We start from the raw sequence: 15,240 nt of genomic DNA, 5'->3' as shown, positions 1-15,240 counted from the left end.
CTCAGCTCTCTCCTCTTTGCACTCGACTTTTGCTCGCCCGCCTTTGCTTCCCCCACCTTACGCAACTCCGCTCTCTTTTACTGGCTGTTTACGGTGACGTTTCGTTGCCAATCACATTTCCACACTCTTACCAGCTCTTTCACCTCTCCAAATCTTTCGAGCCTCACGCCGGCTACACCACCAGCGCCTTCTAATCTGGACGGCGCCAAGCATCATGGACGCAGGCTCATCTTCGCCAGCAACCGCGACTAATTCTCTACCTTCCGCGACTGCGATGTTTTCGCGACAAGTGCACTCAGCCCAGGCCCGTGGCTCTCATACAAATGCCATGACACACGCCTCGCCGGCTCCCTAGAGAGGCCTCGCCGAACGAGATGCTGCGCGACATCTTCATCAACATCTTATCGGACTTCGCATCCACATCCGTCCGCGCAGCACTGGCGCGGGAAGTATGTTCACAATTCATTGTTGGAGTTCTTGTAGGGATAGTCTGGATTAGAGTCCTTGATGTGGTACAAAGTGAAATCAAGCTCCTCGCACGGTCTGTGAAACGAACCAGTAGCAGTGACTCACTGCTCTTGGCTCCCGCGCATCAGTAGTGTTCGCCCATATCCCCCGCTCTCTTTCCTTTTGCTTGTCTCCAGCTCGGTGGCCTCGCCAATCGCAATCTCAGAGAAAAGTCCACTTCATCACCACCTTCTTCAAAGACGCCCCCCTACGTTCCAGCATCTTCAAAAGTCTATGGCGAGGGAAAGAGACGCCGCGAAACGGAAACTTTTTAGTTTCGGAGAATGGAAGATCTCCGGGCGTGGCGATCAGAGGGAAGTCGTCAAACTCAAACCTCGGACTACCTTGGCAGACATGCCCACAGAGATTCTTCGCGCTATCCTCAGTTACATTCACGCGAAGCCAGACCTCTGGGGTCTCTCTCTGACAAGCCGCCGCCTTCGCAACGTCACCACGGAATTCCTTTATGCGAACTATCACTACAACCACACGTACAAGCCATTGGACGAGGATACGTCGTATAACGACCCTTGCCTACTTCTGCGCACTCTGTCAAAGAAGCCAGGTCTCGCTAGACTTCTCAAGTCTGTCAGCCTCGGCTACACACGCGCCAACGACTTCCTATTCTGGTGTGATGGGGCGTTGGAAAGCTTAGGGATCAAGGACTTGGGAGTCAAAATCCGGGAGATGAGTGAAGTGAAGGCTCTGCTACCAGATGCAGCGACGCAAGGCTTTGAAGACATTTTCGTCGCGCTGCTCCTACTCACGCCCAATGTTGAGAACTTAAGTCTCCAGCTACCAAGATACGAGGGCTCATCTAGAGGCCAGAAGATACTCGAGCTACTTGCATCGGCGGTGCTGGCTGCAAAGACTCCACGCTTCCATAAATTTCAGCGGCTCAAGTCCCTTTCACTCCAATTTGGAAGCAAGGCCAAGGTTGGACAAGCACCCGACATCTCTGCGATCCTACGCATCCCGACTTTGACCAACCTCAATCTGATATACGTCAACATTGAGGATAACCTGACAACCTGGACAGACACAGAAGGGAGCTCCGCAGTGAAGCAACTCTCAATTGTCAAACCGTACTTCGGACCTGCTCGCTGGCATTCCTTCCTTAGAAACTTTAAGCAGCTCGAAGGCCTGCATGTTTGGTTCAGCGGAGAGACGGTGACCTCTGCCCAGAACGCCCTTTATCAGTTCGACCGCTTCATTCGTACCTTGCAGATCCACCAGGACACGCTTACGTGGCTTCACCTTCAGGGCCCTACGAGAATCTCCATCCCAGACCACCATATCCAGCCTTCGCTCCGCGCCTTCCACAAATTGAAGCGCCTCACGCTGGATTCGCACATGCTTTGGCTCAACGACTGGATGTGCCAGGGAAGAGCAGCGCCGCTTGTTTGGACCACGTTGGAACCATTCATTCCCTCGACGCTGCAGGAACTGCAGATATATTACCATCCACACACTGATAGTCTCAAGTATCCGATGGCCGAGCAGTTTCCGACAGTGGGGCAGTGGCGGTCGCTTATCCAGACGAAGCAGTTTCCTAACTTGAGAAGGGTTCTGGTCTTTTACGCGCGCTTTCTTGGGAAGGATTATAGGTGGGAGATTGGGGCTGGTGTGTCCTGGAGCCGGGATGGCCCGTTGACTTCAACGCTCGATGAATAGGGCATGTGTTGGGGGCATGGAGCGACCGGGTTCGTGATCAGAGGCGCCGAGGTATTTCATCCAGTTGGCTTGATGGAAGTTACTGCAACGCGGAACGTCAGTGTACAGTGTACAGTGTGCGAGGAAATCTAATCTTTGCCAGGTGATGTCTTCGACTTGACCCCGCATGAAATCCTAGCCTCCTAAAGCAGCTCAATATTGGGGCGTAGAGACAGCTCCATGCACCAGAACGAACGAGAAGGCAGGCCCAGATAACGTCGTCCGAGGTGTGAGATCTCCCGAACCAGTAAACCAACACCATGAATTTGCATACGGCTGCCCACACTCAAAGACTGACACACCCCGCAGCACTATCCTCCACAAACACTCCTCCGTATATCTGCCCTTCACCTCCAGGAATCAGCTCTTGATACCCATCCCAAACGACTGTTTCGGTCTCCGTAGGCTTCTTCGCAATCCCGAGCTGCAGCTGGCCGCCCCCCGAGTTATCGTTCGGAAATGTCGCAGTTACATTCTTCAACGGCTCCACGCCTTCGGAGTAGAAGACCTGCATAGTACTGCGCACTCTATTAGCTCCATGCATCCGTATCCTCATCCCCACATTACCCACTCACCTCTCCCCATAATCCAACCTCACCGCGAAATTCTGCCACTCATCCCCCAAGATCGGTGTCCTAAACACAAACCTATTCTTCGCATCCTGCACCTTCCAGCTCTCCCTCTCCTCCCGCGTATCCAACCCGTCCCCGCCATCTACCGGCAACACCACGCCCCCCACGAAGGTAAACTGGTTCCCGCTATAATCCGCCTTCTCATGCCACACATTCATGTACTCGTGGCTTAGATTGAGCGCCCTCGCGCGATCCTGTCTGACGCTCCAATGGAACGTCGCTACACCCTTATCGGCAGCATCAGCGCCGGCGTCATTCACATCGTCTTTCAGCAGCAGGCCCGCCCGCCGGAATCCGAGCTGCAGGCCTTGGCCCGAGCGGAAGAGCGAACGGTCGTTGATGGTGACTTCGAAAGACTTGTGGAGCACAGGGTCGTCGAAGCGAGATGGAGCCGTGATATTGGGCAAGAGGAGAATGGAAGACCAGGTTAGGTTTTCGCCTTTGACGTAGTCCGGGCTGTATGGCGATGTAGCCGCAGAGTCGAACGAGGCGAGGGTGAGGTTGTGCGGAATACGGCCGTCGAAGATTATGGGGCATTTGATGGCGTTGTCGTGTCTGTAGAGAAGCGGTGTTGCGGACGCGAGCGCTGCGAACGGAATGGCTTGAGAGAGGCGCATAGTGCGTTCGATGAGGGCGCTCAGTCGATCGACAAGGCGACGATTAAGAGTGCGGCGAAAGCTCGGGTGCTTATGCATACGGATCCGCGGACCTGGAAATGGCCGCTATTAGAAAGAGATCTAATGCAAATGTGGCTGTCTTTACTCACGTATATTAATTGTATTAATCGTATATGGCGGGTAGAACAGCCGGGACGTCGACCCGGGAAATCGGGTAAAAACAAGCCCAACCTCCAGCAGCGGCTCGAAAACTCAAAGCGGTATTGACATCTGTATTTTTATCCTAGTTTAGATGCCCAGCGTGGGAAAGCGAAAGCAATAAACGTGGTCGGAAGCGGTCACGTGCTTGGATCTTGCATAAAGAATCCGTGCTCCTCATATGAGTACTTTCCACTTAATGTTGCTGGCAAGGACGATAAATCTAGGTGTCGTCGTAGTCAAGCACGGCCATGACATCATGACCACCGCAATCGTGGAATCTATTTGGTCGGCGTCGGGGCGTACCTTGGAACTTCTCCCTCACTTATATCCGATACAACATTACGGTATCAATTCAATGGCAGTCTCTGAACTGAGAGAAGGGGTCGGGTTACTCCTATATTGACACCCTCTGCGTATTCGAGACAAGCTAGTTGGGGATTTGAGTACTTGAGACTTTTTGAGAAATCCACCTGGCAACCGCAAGACATCGAAGAGGGAGCTCGCCTTGTTTGATCAATTGCGATCATGGGTTGACTTGAGCGATGGAAGTAGATGGTTGTGGTACGGTTGGGAAGCGCTAGAGTGCGCGTTGAGTGACTAGGGTGAGTAGGGAATGAAGGGATTCGGGCGGATGTGTGAACTCCCTGCTATATGGATGATACAACATCTAGGAAGCTTTCACCTCTTCCATCTGCGCCACCTCGTGCTGTTCACTAATCAGTGCCAAGCATTTCCTTTCCTCCTTGCTAACGCATCCTTATAGACTAGGCAATCAGAAGCCTCAGACACCCCCTCCGCGAAGTTGTTGCGTGACTTCGACTTCAACTTTGACTTCGACTTCGACAGCAACTCGCTCAATTCCGACTACTATCCAAAGCTTTAGAGCGTACTTTTCAGCCAAAGCCATGTCCGATCTGAATGAGAAGGGCTTCGCAGCTTCGCTTAGACAGGATATGAACACAGTGACAGACAACCCATCAGCCACCCACACCGGACTCAACGTTCCTAGGCTCCTTCAACTTCCCGCTGAGCTTCGCAACCATATCTACGAGTACGTCCTTACCGCGCCTGATGGACTTCAATATGAGAGACGGAAAATTTGGGCGGAACCCCCCAAAACGTTTCTCTGTCTACCCAAGTTCGCCAGCGAAGCAATCGAGTTCAACCAACTCAAGTACGTCAATCGCCAGCTGTACAACGAAACGGCGGGATTAGAGCTTAAGTTCAATCCCATAGCATTTCCGTCCTGGCTCGATGAAGACCTACCGCCACCTGGCTGCCAATTCCTCCTGTTCATGGGCAGACTTGACACCCCAAAACGGTCAATTCTCAGGACGATCATTCTGCTCCCAGAAACTATATGGGGCGAATGTTCCATCCACGAGGATGCAGAGGATCTGGTCAAGATCAACGATTTCTGCAAAGAAAATCCACATGCTACTGTAAAGTACATATGCTCTGGATTCTCCTATGTCGAGCAGCCTTTCGACAATATTCAGAACATCTCTACCGGGAATTTCTTTGCCGCCGCTACGATTCTCCTATGGGTATTCCGAAAACAGGAGCTCCAACTCCCTTTCAGCGCCTCGCCTTGGGAGGATGAACTGCGGCTCGCAAAACGCTGCTCGCTACGTCACATGTCTAAGTGCGAAGCCTTCGTGGAGAATTTTCGAGTCTTTCCTCCAACTACAGATTTCGATGACGTGTTCGTTGACACATGCCGACAAGAATATCATGCGCCGGTGATGACGAGAGATGACGTAGACTTTCTATTGGCTCAAGCGAGAAAGTGGATGGAAAGTGGTCTCTGAGAATGCCCGGAACTGCCCTGAACATACTCTAAAGAGGAAGCTACATGGGCCTTGTGCACGGTAGCGTTTAAGTAACCGCGCGCGATATCGGAGGGCTCATGCTACCAGTGGCCGAGATCTGACTTGTTTACTCACAGTGCTCGACTAGCAAGCTCGTGTGAAGAATCGTCCTTTGGATTCTGCGTCTGGAGCCTCCTGTCTCTCTCGTTCCCGTCTTCCGCCACGCTTTCGCGCGGATCGAGAGTTTTTCACTACCGGCCGTCAATGATAAACTATACATAGCAATCCCTCTCAGAATGGCATAAATTAGCACAATGCTGCCCACGGCCATCCATGAGGCTGCATGCTTGCACGATGCTTGCATCACGCGTTCCCAAAATAGCTTAGCCCCATGCCCTTAGCCTAAGTCCGACCTCCGCATTTCCCGTCTCTCGTGAGTCAGGTCACCTTTACCACAAAGTCATCAAAATCGGTTCCCGTCTCGTATTTCCCACTTCTGCATCATGGCGCCAGAAGGTGGTCACGAACACGCTGAAGCGTTCGACTCCGGCGATTTGCAGGTCAGCGAGCTCCACCGCCTGCACTACTTCCAGTGCGGCAAGCCTGATGGCAAGCCTGGTCCGTAGACGCCACCCAAAAGGGATACTCATCACTAATAGCAGTAGTTATCTTCCTCCACGGTGGACCGGGCGGCGGGCCCTGCACCTTGGCCAACGCCGTGTTCTTCGACCCCGCAGTCTACCGCGTGATCTTTCTCGACCAGCGCGGCGCTGGCTTATCCCAGCCCAGCTCTGAAACTCGGGACAACACTACGCAGCTATTGATTAAAGACATTGAGGCTTTGCGCGAGCATGTTGGGGTGAAGAAGTGGCACATGGTGTTCGGTGGCTCCTGGGGTTCCACGCTTGCTCTTGCGTATGCGCAAACGCATCCTGAGGCTGTTGGATCCCTGGTGCTGAGAGGGGTCTTCTTGGGCACGAAGGCAGAGCTCGATCTCGTGATGATGGGCCAGTTGACGGGCACGGTGTGGCCGGAGGAGTATGATCGCTTCGTCGGTTACCTACCCGAGGATAAGAGAAGCGACCCTTTGAAGTCGTACCACGAGCTGGTTTTCTCAGAAGATCGCGAGAAAGCGCTCGAGGCTGCCCAGGAGTGGAATCGCTGGGAGCTGTCGGTTTCCTTCTTGCAACAAGGCAAGCGTGTTGATATTGAGGAGAAGCTGCAGGATGAGCGTTGGGTGATGTCGCATGCGAAAATGGAGTTGCATTATTTTCTGAACGGATGCTTTCTTGAGGGGGATCAGCTTCTGAAGGGGTGCGAGAAGATCAAGAATATTCCGAGTAAGTGGTCTCCAAATGGTCCGTGGAATCCGGGATACTCACGTTTTTCAGCGAGCATCGTTCAGGGCCGCTACGATATGGTCTGTCCTGCGCGAGCAGCTTGGAAGATTCATAGGGCTTTGCCCAAGTCAAGACTCTATTGGAGTATTACTGCAGGGCATAGTGCTACTGTAAGTCCGGAGCTTCTCAGGTACGACCGGCCAAGCTGATAGCGGTACAGGAGCCAACCACGCTCACAAAGCTCATTGAAATTTGTGATGAGTATGGGCAGGCCAATTTTCACTTGCAGTAACTGCGGCCTGGAAGGTAATCGCTGCGGTGGGGTAGACTCCCCTCCAAGGCTGGGGTCCTTATCTTCGCGTCATTCTAGCAACAATGATGAATGCGGTCTTCTTTAGAACTTTTCAGTGTTCCAGCCGTACTAAAAATGAGCAGGTAGATACGCGAGCATTTGAGAAAGGCGCAGCCCCTTTAACGAGCTGAAAATAAGGTCGTCGTGGCTTGAAATAAGCGACACGGCATCTTGGCGCAGGAATATATAAGGCAAGGGTGCCGCGCCCTAACGACCGAACTATGAATTCGATCTCCCTCAGACGCGCTCTTCGAAGCTTGACGATATCCACCCCCTCACTGCTACAGACCTTCTACCGAAGACGGAAGTCTCCGGTGCTCGCCGTGAGAATGGGAAGCACTAGGTCATCCTCTAGGAGACCCCTCTACCAACCGCTGAACGTCACGAGGAACGAGGTAAGGCTCCTGTCGTTTGTCTTCCCAGACGATGGAGGGGAGCTCTCTCCTGACGACACCCTTACCGTCACCATGGAACACCATTCTCTAGACGATTACACGGCCGAATACAGGCAATATCTCTCTCAGGTTAATCCAGGCACCTCTAACGTCCAACTTTACCGGGCTTGGTCACACCATGTTGATAGCAAGATATCGGATACGGATAGACCTTTGTACGAAAAGACCTGCTACAAATATCTCGCCCGTTTTGCCTGGGGCGAATATAGCGCGCTCAGTTACACTTGGGGTAGTCCAACCCCGGCGCGCAACATTGTCATTGATAGCCGGCTCGTGGAGGTAGGACCGAACCTCGAAGCCGCGCTGCGGACACTTCACGGCTACACGCAACGCCTACATGGCCTAAAACTCTGGGTGGACGCAATTTGTATCAACCAAGCTGATGAGGAAGAGAAAGCTATTCAAGTTAAAAGGATGAAAGACATTTACAGCAACTCGGCTGTCACCCGCATTTGGCTCGGAGAATCCGATGAAGACACTGCACCGTTCTTCTCGTTCCTGGGGTATTGTCATGACACCATAGTATCTGCTGTGGAGCGGGATGATGATAGTATAACCGACTCTTTCTTCGGTGATCCCGCTTCGGGTGCTTCGGTGGCGCGGCCCTTTCCAGATGATGTCCATGGATCTGATGACTCTTTCGAGCTCACTCCAGCACAGAACCGCGAGCTTGTAAACCTAGCAGTCGCTCATATCCTGAAGAAGCCATATTGGACTCGGGCGTGGATCATCCAGGAGCTGGCGGTCAGCGCTCCGTGGGCGGCGATTCACTGTGGCCCTCACATTTTGCCGTGGATGCACTTGGCAAACGTGGTTCGCTACCTGTATCGGCATCCAGAGGTGCTTCCAGAGTTGCTCCTGAATGTGCAAAACCCGGAGATTGCAGCAGCACATCATCTTGTTCATTCCATGCAACGGTGGCAGCACGATGCCCACGAAGCCCAACAGGGTGAAAATGGGCAAGGATTACCACCTATCATCTACGATTGGGTCTACCTAGGCCTTACAGCAAACGCCACGCTTCCCCTTGACAAAGTCTACGCCCTTCTCGGGCTCATGCCTTCCACTATAGCCGACTACATCGTCCCGGACTATTCTGCCGACCCGCTCGACGTATACGCAAGATTCACAGGAGCCGTGCTTTGCGAAACTGGAAACCTGAATCTGATCTGCAACCCCGATCCATACAGACCGGAAGGCTTCCCTTCGTGGGCTATTAACCTGAACGCTCCTTTTAATCGACCTGCCGGAGCTACAGCGGTAAACGAGGTGCTACACAGTGCATCAGCATCACTGAAAGCATCAGCTCGCCTCTCGAGTGATGGGAAAGTTCTATACTGTCAAGGATTCAGGGTGGATCGCATCGATGGTATAGGAGCATATGTCAACCAGCGGATCCTAGCGCAAGATGGAATGAAATACCTAGTTGAAGAGGGAGGAATGGTAACTATGCAAGGGGAAGTTCCACAGAGATTTTCCGGATACTGTGGGCAAAATGATCCGCCTGCGCATGTAGCTGCCAATGTCGCCCCTGAAGCACAAGTCATCATCCAGCCAAGGCGGAAAGACCATGCGTATACGGATGAGAAGGAATTACGATATGCACTCGCAAGCGTTTTGCTTCACAACGATGGCAGGGATACAAAGCATATCATGGCAAATCTTCGGGCTTTGACCACGCAACTAGAAGGTCGTGGCCTAGGCGATATGCCTAGACGGGAAGAAGAGATTCTCTGGGTTCCATGGTTCGAAACCGAACATCTCGAAGATCCCATGTTCGTGAAGATGAAGGAAAAGGGCTGGGACCCAGTCCTCGACAGCGATTATTTCGGCGCATTTCATACCTTCCGAGAAGCAAATGCTCAGTTCAACATTTTCGGACGGTCTTTCCAGAGCTTCTTCCCCGGGAAGGTCGACGACGTGCCAGAATACGAATCAGGAATTAACGCTGCCATTTCACAAGCCGCTTGCATTCAATTGCAAGGTCGAAAGCTAATCACTACCTCCAATGGGCTCCTGGGATCTGTGTCCACCATGGGGGAATCGGGGAACGATTTATATATCCTGCGCGGCTGTAGCGTTCCGCTGGTGCTGCGTCCCAAAAACGACAACTTCGAAGTGGTTGGTGCAGCATATGTACACGGACTTATGGACGGCGAAGCCGTAGACTTGGTAGAGAAAGGAGTGTATCGTTGGGGGGAGATACGCCTATGCTAGTGGAAAGTGCTGATATTAAGAGTTTAGTTGCGACATACAGCTACTGCCATCAATGCGTCTGCAAAATGGACGCACGTCTATCAAGGATTGCTTTGCACGGCTTCCCATATATCTTGAGAATTCCAAACATCTTTAGAGGATTGCCACTATCTTGCGGTGGAAAGATCTAGTTCTGAACGCTGTTGCTGTTGAACCTATCGTTAAATCCCATTTGCAACCCAGTCCGTCACATGGAAGACCCATGCATCCACAAGCTTCTCAGGTTTGCCGATTCCAAAGAGCCACCCCCGCGTCTTTTCAATGCACTGCGGATCAATCTCGGTCTGCTCGAGAAAGACACGAAAGTTCGGTGCCTTGGCTCGAAGTTGCTGCACCACTCTCGGCTCAGGCACCCAAGGGAAGGGTCCCCGGTGTGGGACAGGAAAAGCAGGTTGGGGCGTGAGGAGATTGCAGGGTGCATAAGACCCGTAAGTAGGAATTGGAACCGCGGCGTGAGACTAGAGCTGGTGAAAAATTCAATTCACCGATCATGGCTGGATTCCTAGAATGAAGTACTGAATTTATTTTCACGCGCACAGTGTCGTACGGTCTTTGCTTAGAGAGTCACTCATTAATATAACGTTACACACACTTGAACTCGAGGAAGTGTCGCATGATAGATACAAATTGGGCGTTGAGCGATTCTTGCCTACAGTTGAGTAACAGCGAAAGGACACGTAGTGTTACCATGATAACCTCGAAACACCAACTTCGAAACCGCCAATTAGATCCTCTGCGCGTTCAATCCTTGGTTCTGTCGTGGCCCTAGGATAGTCTTATGGGCAGGTTGTACCCGTTGCCATGAAAGAAGCCGGAATGGTCGAAGTGCATCCGCCGGCCGACAACGAGCACGCCGCGGTCCTTGCCGGCGGCAGTGATAACTTAGTAATGGTCGCCGTGGCAGTGGACGAATACTGGACGAGAACTGGATAGATCTGGCCAGTATCACCGCCGAACAAGCTCCCAGATCTGCCGAGTACGGAGAGTATAGCTTGGCTCGTGCCGCCATGACTGGTAATGTAAATGAAGTTCTTGTCGGCGTCAACCGTAAACGCCTCGTCGAGGAAGTTCTTGACTCGCGTGGCCATGTTAGTCTCTTGGGTCCACTGGAGGGTGTAGCGCAGCCACTCAGTGTCGCAGAAATCAAGTTGGTCGAGGCCTTGGAATGTGGTGTTGCTTCTGATGATATTGTTCTGAATCCAGTCTGTGTTGTGGCGGCGGTTGTAGTATTGTTTGCCCTTGTATTCTCCAAGTTCCTACGTCCCGTCAGTGCCTGCCTGCGTACTCCATGGATGGGGGTAGGACTATGGGAGACTCACATCCTTAAAGGTGACGTCTTGGACAAAACTAGACAATCCGTTGAAGGTTATGTAGCCCGCGAGTGTAGACCTGCGCAGCGGGCTAACGTAGACCTTCTCCGGCTTCCAGACATTTAACGGAGCCGCAGCAGCAGTAGCCCAGTAATTACGGGCTGCCGTGGCCTCGTTGAATCCTTTAGGGTCTGTCAAATCGGCGTCGAGCATTTTGTCGGGATTTATCAGATCGCACTGGCGTGGTTAGCGTTGCCTTAAGGCGACAGAGGGTTTGATGCTTACGCCTGATGCGACGTTGTGCTTCCCTTCACCATGGCGCGCAAGGAATACAACCTTATACAATTGCTGTGGATGTGCCTTGTTATGAGACTCGACATAGCACTTAAAGCGCTGCCAGTCTGTTCCGGTGCAGGTTGGGAAGGCTGCATAGGTCTGCGAGGGGACCAAGCCGAACGCGGTCACGGATGCCTAACCACAGTCAGAAGTGGGATCTCAAATGAGGCCGATCTTGGTCTTACGTAGTATTTCGCTGCCTTCTCCTGCGTGAAGTATTGGGTGAGGGCGTCTACGCCCATCGGGACCATATAGCTAAACCGAGTGACGACGGTCTTCGTCGGCGCGGCCCGGGCTTCGTTCTGCAGGCAAACAGGGTTGGAGAGGACAGGGGCGGCCCCAACAAGGACCGCCAGCAAGGCGACTATCTTCATGTTGGTAGATCTTGTACTGGCTGCAAAATAACAATTTGCTTCCCGTGTCTACGTGCGACGTACTAATTTATACCTATGGTTCATAGGGCATATTCGGACCGGTCTGACACACTGCAGACATCGCGTACTGTATCTCGCATACTATTTTGATGGAAATCGTAGCCGTTGCGAAGTACGAGAGTAAATGTCACTGAAGCTGAAGACCCATGGCTATAGTATGAATTAGTGAGCAATATAGAATGGAAACGAGGGAACGCGCACTGCATGATCAAAGAGTCACCACGAATAGTTCTCTTGCAGTGGCTCCTCCGATATCGCATCCTGATCTAGCGGGTCCACGGTGTAGCGCCAGTATGTCACTGCCCAGATCTGGGGTCTGCATCTGGCCCAAAATGGGCTTTCGATGGCATCCGCTTGAGCTTGGGAACGGCAGGAGCCGCGGTGCATGAATAGCAAGACGCAAGGTATGAACAGTCGTGGTATAGTTGTGTTGAACGTGGAGTGACGTAGATAATTTACTGGCTCGCGTTGCGACGCATTTACGAGGGATACGGTGGATCGCGTAGAGGCGGCGTCGAATACGGGATCGCGTGAGAGGGGAGCGACAGCAACATGGCTGAGCTCGAAGCACGTCGGAAATGGTACGTTGGAAGAATCGTGATGTGGCTGCGAAAGAGGTTGTCGTTTCCGAGGGCGCCGGGCACGGAACCACCAATGAGCGAAAGGGCTTGGGGCCACGGTGAGGCATGATATGGATCACCCTTGAATTCTTAGTGACCTTACCCAAAAAGTATTTTCATATAAGCCAAGGATTATATATTCGGTGGCGTCTGGACGCCTACCGGGAGGCTAGAAGTACGTAGAAAATCACGTGATAAAGTTCTGCTTTCCAAACGTTAGGCATCAGACCGTCTAGTTCTACCAATAAAGAGACTACGATATATTAACAACATTAGAAATATAGAACATAATATTTCGATACTTAAGGAGCGGTATCTATGAATTTTCTCGAGCAACGTCTACATCAGCATTCCAGACTCAAAAGTACGCCGCTACGACTTAAGTTTCCGTATATAGATTAGCCCCAATCTCTTCAAGCGGCTCTGAGGGTGGCTAGGACAATCTGAAGTACATATTTTTGATCTTGCTTATATGCTACAGAGAAAAGAGGTCGGTTTAATTATTGCATTATATAACCGTTTGCGGAATGCTCCGAAGAGAACTATCTAACGGTTTTTACCATTGTTGGTCTCATGGGGAATTCTTGAAACTCCAGGAAAGTTAGCTCTCAGCATTACTTCCCAGGTGAATTTAAGAGTTTACACCATGTTGTTCCGAGGCAGATCTCCAGAGCTTGCTTTACGCTTGGAGCAACTGCACTGATAACCATCTTACTTAGTTGGCAGGGGTAATGCCGTGATCAATCCAACTCTGAGCCCACTTGATACAAAAGTTCTTAAACTCCTCTATGAAGCCTCCAGGGGATAAGCAATCGGCAACGAAGGATTGATCCAAGTGCGAGTAATGCGGGAACACCGTGAAGTTAGTTACACCCTTGAACAGCTCCCCAAAGCCCCCATTCGCCCGCCACTTCTTAGCCATCCGAATAAGGTCGTCTGGCCAAGCAAAATCTGGTGGTGTGACGTCATGAAGCGTATCATCGCCCTTCAGTGCGACGCATAGAGCCACTCCTGTGCCCATGAATTCCAGGGGGGCTAATCCATTCGGGTATTTGAACCGTGGAAAGATGTAACGGAGCTGTACTCTAGGATTCTGCTTACAGAAATACACAATCATTGAGATATCCGGACTTTCAGGTGCGGGGCCTCGCATGGAAACACAGTTACCGGCCGCCCGAACCACAACTAAGGTAAGCCAAGCCAGCTTGGAAGGAGTGATGGTGGCCGCGAAAGTAAAGAGTGCGGCGGTTGAGGACTTGTAATGGTAGAAGCTGAGAGTATTGAACTTCAGCTCCAGTCCCGCTGTTTCGCGGTACAGTTGACGATTGACGTACTTCAGCTGATTGAAGGGTTCGTTGTTACACCCTAAAGAGTAATCTACTCTAAGTAGCGTAAGGATTTGTCGAGGATTGTCGTCTTCCCAAGTTTGCAGCCAATAAAGAAGCTTCGAGTCTGCAGTAAGCGCCTCTTTGTAGACTTTATTGCGTAGCTCGCTAGGTAAGCCCAGAAACGAAAGCTTTGATGTCAGAGACGTGAGAGCGGCCACTTCGACATGGTGAGTCGACATGTTAAAGTTGTTAACACTTCCTCTCAAGGGCTGTGAGAATGTGAAGTCGTTATGGCCCAGCGGGATGAGGCGGATTGTGTTATGTTGATAATTCGGTGTTGGAGAAAAACAGAATATGTACTTTAGTATAAATAGACTGAAGGGGTGTACGGGGCTGAGTGTGTTTTGGTAACTTTGTGAATCATCATTGATGAATTTATCTCCGTTGAATTGTGAAGCTTTTCGCTGCAGTAGAGCTTCCCGCGAAAGAAGCCATGGAGTAGAAAGGTTCTGCATTGTTATGATGGGCTGTGAAACATTAGTCCGAAACAAGGAACGAAGACGCATCGACGCTAGCAGGCAAGGGAATGGGTAAAAAATGGGAACCGAACATCTCCCAGGGGATCACACACAAGGCTTTTGAATGGGAGGCCATGTTGGCTGTAGCTATGGCATTACATTATCACAATAATACGAAGCCACACTTTCAAAAAGCCGAATGAGACTAAGACATTAAAAAGGAATCTTAGTACCGAGTCTTCGCCCGCCACCTCATATTGTGCTCCTTCTCAGATGCCTTCATTATGCCATCTCCGGATTTCCTCAGTCAGCCCTCCAGGGCTTCCAAAAATAGCCAACATCTCCTTTTGATGCCGGTAACTAGCTTGGTCCAAGTTTATCCGGAGCCTGCCCTCATCAAAGCGGTGTGGTGAAACAAAGCGACAATTCGGCGCATTAATTTGCTTCACAGAGCGGGCACCTCTAAAACAAACACAGGTGAAACGTGCTATCTCCAATATCCCCGATCGCTGACTCCGGAGTCTAGGTCCCTCAAGAAGTTCTTGAGATAAACCATCTTCCTCCTCCGTATATGCGATACCTCGACAAGCCCTCCGAATTCCGAGTCCAACGCCAATAGCCTGAAGAAACAGACTGGATGTGAACGCTAGGCTCGAAACCCGCACCTTGGCCCTAACTGCAGGGTGGGCGAAGCAGAAGTCAATTACAGCATGTACCCCACACCCATGATCTAGACTAATGCTGCGCAAGGCATCTTTGTAATGCGTGGCGCATCGGTCCACGAAGTCGAAGAAGCTTCCATGGAAGTCG

General features: G+C 51.5%; 7 protein-coding genes across 7 annotated transcripts; 4 read left to right on the top strand and 3 right to left on the bottom strand.

The window, feature by feature from the left end:
* Nucleotides 1-861: 861 nt before the first annotated feature.
* Nucleotides 862-2,181, top strand: BU26DRAFT_508803 (uncharacterized protein; the record flags this gene model as incomplete). Its single annotated transcript, XM_033827112.1, has 1 exon — nt 862-2,181. The coding sequence occupies one exon, from the start codon at nt 862-864 to the stop codon at nt 2,179-2,181; it is 1,320 nt and encodes a 439-aa protein (XP_033679834.1).
* Nucleotides 2,182-2,359: 178 nt separating this feature from the next.
* Nucleotides 2,360-3,469, bottom strand: BU26DRAFT_579561 (glycoside hydrolase family 131 protein; the record flags this gene model as incomplete). Its single annotated transcript, XM_033834455.1, has 2 exons — nt 2,360-2,738; nt 2,796-3,469. The coding sequence occupies 2 exons, from the start codon at nt 3,467-3,469 to the stop codon at nt 2,507-2,509; spliced, it is 906 nt and encodes a 301-aa protein (XP_033679833.1). The 3' UTR covers nt 2,360-2,506.
* A 1,106-nt stretch (nt 3,470-4,575) lies between these two features.
* BU26DRAFT_568823 (uncharacterized protein) lies at nt 4,576-5,481 on the top strand (the record flags this gene model as incomplete). The annotated part of the gene is made up of 1 exon (XM_033833818.1): nt 4,576-5,481. One exon carries the CDS (start codon nt 4,576-4,578, stop codon nt 5,479-5,481), a length of 906 nt encoding a protein of 301 aa, XP_033679832.1.
* Nucleotides 5,482-5,984: 503 nt separating this feature from the next.
* BU26DRAFT_533451 (prolyl aminopeptidase) lies at nt 5,985-7,113 on the top strand (the record flags this gene model as incomplete). Its single annotated transcript, XM_033831156.1, has 4 exons — nt 5,985-6,099; nt 6,141-6,821; nt 6,873-6,991; nt 7,042-7,113. 4 exons carry the CDS (start codon nt 5,985-5,987, stop codon nt 7,111-7,113), a joined length of 987 nt encoding a protein of 328 aa, XP_033679831.1.
* Nucleotides 7,114-7,281: 168 nt separating this feature from the next.
* BU26DRAFT_87212 (HET-domain-containing protein) lies at nt 7,282-9,853 on the top strand. The gene has a single exon (XM_033836430.1). It carries the CDS (start codon nt 7,395-7,397, stop codon nt 9,843-9,845), a length of 2,451 nt encoding a protein of 816 aa, XP_033679830.1. The 5' UTR covers nt 7,282-7,394; the 3' UTR covers nt 9,846-9,853.
* A 612-nt stretch (nt 9,854-10,465) lies between these two features.
* Nucleotides 10,466-11,904, bottom strand: BU26DRAFT_579559 (uncharacterized protein; the record flags this gene model as incomplete). The annotated part of the gene is made up of 4 exons (XM_033834454.1): nt 10,466-11,140; nt 11,204-11,431; nt 11,480-11,665; nt 11,716-11,904. The coding sequence occupies 4 exons, from the start codon at nt 11,902-11,904 to the stop codon at nt 10,661-10,663; spliced, it is 1,083 nt and encodes a 360-aa protein (XP_033679829.1). The 3' UTR covers nt 10,466-10,660.
* A 1,395-nt stretch (nt 11,905-13,299) lies between these two features.
* On the bottom strand, nt 13,300-14,151 carry BU26DRAFT_568819 (uncharacterized protein; the record flags this gene model as incomplete). The annotated part of the gene is made up of 1 exon (XM_033833817.1): nt 13,300-14,151. One exon carries the CDS (start codon nt 14,149-14,151, stop codon nt 13,300-13,302), a length of 852 nt encoding a protein of 283 aa, XP_033679828.1.
* Nucleotides 14,152-15,240: the final 1,089 nt, after the last annotated feature.

This window comes from Trematosphaeria pertusa (assembly GCF_010094035.1).
Source record: "Trematosphaeria pertusa strain CBS 122368 unplaced genomic scaffold BU26scaffold_14, whole genome shotgun sequence".
Classification (NCBI taxonomy): domain Eukaryota; kingdom Fungi; phylum Ascomycota; class Dothideomycetes; order Pleosporales; family Trematosphaeriaceae; genus Trematosphaeria; species Trematosphaeria pertusa.
Note: the sequence above shows the minus strand (reverse complement) of the source record. Positions and strands in the feature narration are given on the sequence as shown.

What these genes read in the sequence shown, in the direction of transcription:
- BU26DRAFT_87212 (XM_033836430.1), top strand. Translation starts at nt 7,395, where the DNA reads ATGAATTCGATCTCCCTCAGACGCGCTCTTCGAAGCTTGACGATATCC.